The following is a 5850-nucleotide window of genomic DNA, read 5'->3' as shown; positions in this document are numbered from 1 at the left end:
CCTCCACAACTAGACTGAAGAACAAAAGGACAGCAACTTGTCTGTTCCCCTTCCCTGATTCCCCAACGCTGTTCCCCTCCTCCAATTCCCCAATAAAATCTTTGTACAAAATGTAAAGCAAATCACAAAAAACAACCTAAAATACACAAGAAAAATTAGGCATTCCAGAAAAAAGTCTATCAAACTACACAAATCAGGAAAATTATAAATTATTTTTAAAATCTCTGGTGAAATGTAGCACACCCCATGTCCTGGCCTGGGCCACAGCCATGTGGGGCAGGGTGTGTGATGCGTCCGGCTCGGAGCAAAGCAGGGAATCTGACATTATAGGACAGAAGTGGCTGCGGCCTCCACAGAGGACGGCACTCACAGTGCTAACTGGAGAGGTGATGGCACTGCCCCCAGGCGGCAGCCCTGTGCAGACGCTTACGTACGCTGAGTGTGCAGCCCTTCAGCAGGTGCTGGGCCAGTGTCCTCTCCAGCCGGGTTGCGGCCCGGCACAGCCCCGCCTTCTCCCGGGTCATGGCGCTGAGGGTCTTCCTGAGAGAGTCGTTGTCCCTCAGCAGGGCACCCACCAGCTGCTCCTGTCGCTGCGTCGTCATGTTTTTCTGGAGAAGGAGGAAACAAAAACAAATGTGTTAAGTGGCACACACACCACCTCAGTTTTTTATTGTTGGTTTTTTCAGGGATCATTTGAAACATATTTGGGGTTCCGTGGGACGCTTGTAGGTCCGGGCGGAGCGTCCGTCTGTGGGATGGGAAACAGTAAAAGTCATCGAATCATGTTTCTTCTCAATTCTCTCTGAAATATATGGCGCAGAGCTGGGCTGTGTGAACAGAGCGGGCCTGGCACCTGACACTGCCCGGGGCAGTGCCCAGACGACAAGGGAACGTCGCGTGTGCATCCCCAGGGACCGGCGGGAAGTCCCTCAAAACAGGCTCATTACTTCCACAACCAGAGGGACCTTCGGCCTGTGGCTGAGGAAGGCACAGTGCCTGGCAGACGAGGAGAGGGCCACAGCATACCCCACCGCTCTCCTGCTGCCTGTCAGCACGCTGTCACCGGAAGCTGTGATCCCACAGCTGTCACAGATGTTGTCAGGAATTCCCATCAGCAACCAGGACCTCACACACCTGGAGACGCAGCTGATGGGTGTGTGGCAGCCGGCGCTCACCGGGGGCCCCGCAGGAGTGCCATGAGCGCCACACGCCTGCCCCGGAGGTGCCTGCTCGCTTACAGGGAGTCACACAGAAGACGGAGGAGCGGCCGGTCACAGTGGAAACGACACGGGCAGCAGGCGGCCGAGGGCCTCTCACCTGGGAGGAGCGGCCGGTCACAGTGGAAACGACATGGCAGCAGGCGGCCGCGGGCCTCTCACCTGGGAGCAGCTGGGCGCGCTCAGCTCGCACTTGAGCTCCTCCAGCGTCCGCAGTAAAGACGTCACTGCTTTCTCGTTGGATGACGTCCAGTCACTAATTGTCCTGTCAAAATGCAGGCGCATTTAAATGGTTCACAGGTCCCTACTGCCCAGTACAGAGCACCAGGCTGGCACAGCGCTGGGGTGGGCAGCCTGGGAAGCCCCAAAGGCTCCAGCCACCCCACTGCCCACTGGGCGCCCACCCCTCCCAAAGAGCTGCACGGAGGTCACGCTGCCGTCAGGAAANGCCCAAATTGTTATGTGACATTGTCAGCCAGATAACTAACACTCATGGGGTGATTATTACACGCATTTACCGAGATGTGCTTGCACCAAAGGCACATTTTTATTAAAAACAAAACACCAAGTATTTGTGAAATAACCACAAATTCAAAGCTCTAAGCTATTACACAACCTAATGTTCTCTGACCTAGAAATGCTAACTCCTAGAAGATGCAAATTCCTAGCTCTCTCGAACCATCAAATCACATTCCTGGAGCCCAGCAAGGGCCCCACACAGGAGCCATTCGAGCCACGGGGCAGGCACGGTGTGGAGGACACTATGACCAGGCGGTGTGTCCAAACGTACATAGCATGGCCTGGACACCATGATGTACAAAGGACCCCCCCCGAGTTCCAACGGGGATACGCTAATAAACACAGGATTCCACAGTGAGGGGAACACAGGAGCCACCCACAACAGACGGGGACCAGCCTGTCACGGAGGCCGAAGGGAGCTCGAAGCACTCCCTGGGCCACACAGTCAGTGGCGTCTGGCCAGCTGTTTGGAACAGGAATTGGAGGCAGCCTGGCAGTGCCACCCCCACTGCAGGGCATGGCTAAGAGGACAGGTCCCTGAGCCGGTGACCCTGGGAGCAGCTCCGTGTGCCCTCCCTACGAGGTAGGAAAGACCAGCGTTTTTCTGGTTTTAAAACAGCTGGGTCGTGCCTGGAGACAACACTTAAGAAACACACGTCATCCTGACACAAAGAAGAAAATGCTCCACAGTTCACTTTCAGCCTACCTTTGGTTTTCTCATTAAGAATATTCATTTCCTGGTTTCAGTTAGCTTTCTTACAAAGGATGAAAGCTTTCCCCTGGTGACTGTGTTTTGGTCCACGCAGGCCCAACGGGTTGCCCTAAACAAGGAACCTGGAGACACTTTCTGAGCAAGTTCCAGAGAAGCAGACGGGCAGTGAGGTGACACTAATGGCAGCCGCCATCAAGACTGAAATGTGGAGCCTTTGTGACGACTGCAACAGAGCGCCTAGCCGTGGGGCTGCTGGCTGGCTGGGCCCAGCTCCACAGCACAGGGTCCCGTCACCTCACCTGACGGAGCTTCAGAACTGACAAACCCACAGTGCTCATTAGAGATGTCAATGTCCCCCGGCAGGCGCACCAGCCAAGCTGGAAGAAGCTCAGCTGGGGCACAGAAGACTCGAACCCCATCAACCGACTGGATCTAACTGACCTTTCCAGGACGCTCCACCCAACACCACCAGCAACATCAAATCCGTCACCAAAAACTTTCCAAAAAGGAAGCACTAGGCCCAGATGATTTGACTGGTAAATTTAACAAATATTTAAGGAAGAAATAAATACCAGCTCTACATACTCTCTTCCAGAAAGTGGAAAAGGAGGGAACGCGTTCCAGCTCATTTTATGAAGTCAAAACCAGACAAAGACAACACAAATAACTCCAGATTAATATCCCTCATGAACCCAGATGCAAAAATGCTCACCAGAGTACAAGCAAACAGAATCCAGCAATACCCAGATAGGATGCATCACGAAGGGTAGTTTTTCCTGGGACGACAAGGTAGAGCCAACATTCGGAATCACCGTGACCTACCAGGTTTACAGACCAACAAGAAAACCACACCATCCCAGCAACAGACGCAGGAAAGCATGACAAATTTCAATACTCGCTCATGACAAAAAGTCTCTGCAAACCAGAAACAGAAAGAAGGGAACCTCTTGAAACTGACGAGGGCGCCCCCAGAAGCAAGTCTCTCATGGTGAGAAACTGAGCCCCACCTGTGATGGAACCAGGTGTGAGCGCCTCGCCACACCTGCCCCCACTGTCCTGAAGTCCTAGCCAAGCAGGCAAGAAAGAAACCCAAGTATTCAAATTGGAAAGAAGGAATGACACTCCCCGTTCGCAGACGACATGGCTGTCTGTGTAGAAAGTCCTACAAAAAGGCTCGAGGGCTAAATAGTGAGGCCAGCACAGGCACAGGTCACAGGCCAACTAGGAGAATCAGTCACGTTCCCGTACAACGCGAGTGAGAAAACGTGTGGAAGCACCCTTTACGACAGCCCCTGAAAAACGAAATCTTTAGATCTGAATCTAACAGAATGTTGATGGGGCCCACATGCTGACATGACGGCTACAACACGCTGAAGAAAGAAGCTTTAAGACGGAAGCCCAAGGGGAGACACGCTGGGTTCACGCTCGCGGATGGGAAGGCCCACATGGGGTGAAGATGCCAGTTCTTGCCCAGAACTGCATACTCACTTTCCTGAGGTATGTTTCACTACCCTAAAATGCATTCTTCTGAAGTATACCATTCAGTTGCTTCTTGGTATACGATCTGATCCGAGAACATTTTCATCACCTGCAGAACCCTGTGCCTTTAGCAGCTCCCCTTCCCCTAAACCCTGACAGCCACTAATCTAGATCCTATCTCAACACATTTGTGTGTTCTGGACATTTCATATAAACGGAACCGTAGAGTACACGGCCTTTGCAGCTGGCTTCTTGCACTGGTGACACTCCCCGGGTTCACCCACACTGCAGCATATGCTCAATCCTTCATCCCTACTGACTGCCCAGTAACGCTCCATTACGGACATACCGCTTATTATTTTCCTTTCATTGATTACTGGACATTTGGGTCGTTTCTACTTTGGTGCTATGATGAATAATGGTGGTAGGACAACTTGTGAAAAGTTGTTATGTGGACATGTATTTTCATTTCTCCTGGGTCAAGACCTAGAAGTGGAAATGCCAGACTGCTTTCCAAAGGCAGCACCAGTTTACCTTCCCAATTTTTCCCACATTGTTCTACAGATTCAACACAATCCCAACCAAAATAGACAGCAAGATTCTAAAATTTATATTTAAGGATACAGGTACTAGAATGGCCAAATAATTTGAAAAAGAAGAAAAACTTGGAGCCTTCCCACTACCTACCACCTGAAGTGAAAATGGAGCACAAGCCTACATTAATCAGGCAGCTTGTAAAGGACAGGCTTACAGACCAGGGGGACAGAAGAGTCCAGACACGTGTACACAAACATTATTCACTGATTTCTGACAGAGGCACAAAGACATGCAAGAAGACAGGACAATCTTTTCAACAAGGTGTGCCAGAATAACTGATGTCAGATACGCGTAAGAAGAATCCTCCCCCTAGCTCTTGGACCATACACAAAAATTAACTCAAAATGGAGTGCAGACCTCAAAGTAAAAGTGTAAAACTTTTGGCATTGTGACCGTAGGCAAGAAGAATAGGGCCGCGAGCAAGGGGGGAGGAAAGGGAGGAGGGGGCAAGGTCAGCAGTTAAGGAAAAGGCCCACTACCACCCGGCTGGAACTGGATATCGGCGGCCAGGGGGAGGACTGCGTTGCCCCTTCAGGTGAACTTCAGCTGATTATAATACATCATAATGCTGTTAGCATGGCAGCCAAGAAAAGTCTCCACTCTGGGTCGCCGTGAGTTCCAAGAGGCAAACAAGGAGAAAAACGCCCCCTCCCAACATGAAGGAGTGTCAGCAAGGACCCGACCAAGATGCCTTGGACACACGTCCAAGTCCTGCATGCCCCACCCTTTCATTTCAAGGGTGATACGTCCCAGACCCATTCTCTTCGGGCAGCTGCTCTTCTCCGAGCCTGCCAGCTCGTGCTACCTTGAGAGTGACTGTCCTCTAATAAGCCCATGGCTTGCTTAGCTGACTCGGGGCCTCCTTGAATTCTTTCCTTCAACGAACACCAAGGACTCGTTTCTGGCAGCAGCATGACCCACGAAAGAACAAATCGATACACAGGACTTCATCGAAACTAAAAACTTTTGTTTCACAAAAGATACAATACAGAGGAGAAGGCACAAATGGAGAAAATATTTGCAAATGACATTCTGACAAAGGTGCTGTATCCAGAATACAGAAAGAGCTCTCAAAGCTGAACAGAAGAAAACAAGCACTCCAAGCTAAGAACAAGCCAAGGCTTTGACAGACAGCTCAGCAAACACGACATACCCACCAGAACGCTGATAAAAGGTGTGTCCAAATGTACATAGCATGGCCTGGACACCATGATGTACAAAGGACCCCCTGCGAGTTCCAACGGGGATACGCTAATAAACACAGGATTCCACAGTGAGGGGAACACAGGAGCCACCCACAACAGACGGGGACCAGCCTGTCACGGA

At 51.2% G+C, this 5850-nt stretch overlaps 1 protein-coding gene across 1 annotated transcript in view; it reads right to left on the bottom strand.

Moving 5' to 3' along the window:
- The window catches only part of PCNT (pericentrin), a 127504-nt gene that overhangs the window by 12690 nt on the left and 108964 nt on the right, over nt 1–5850 (bottom strand). Inside the window, exons 39-40 of the mRNA XM_019628028.1 lie at nt 1380–1504; nt 435–608 (exon numbers count right to left, since the gene is read on the bottom strand). Coding sequence (XP_019483573.1) covers nt 435–608; nt 1380–1504 — 299 coding nt within the window. The remainder of the gene's footprint in view (nt 1–434; nt 609–1379; nt 1505–5850) is intronic.

Source organism: Hipposideros armiger, unplaced genomic scaffold (assembly GCF_001890085.2).
Source record: "Hipposideros armiger isolate ML-2016 unplaced genomic scaffold, ASM189008v1 scaffold_745, whole genome shotgun sequence".
In the NCBI taxonomy this organism is placed as follows: domain Eukaryota; kingdom Metazoa; phylum Chordata; class Mammalia; order Chiroptera; family Hipposideridae; genus Hipposideros; species Hipposideros armiger.
This window is presented reverse-complemented; position numbering and strand designations above follow the sequence as displayed.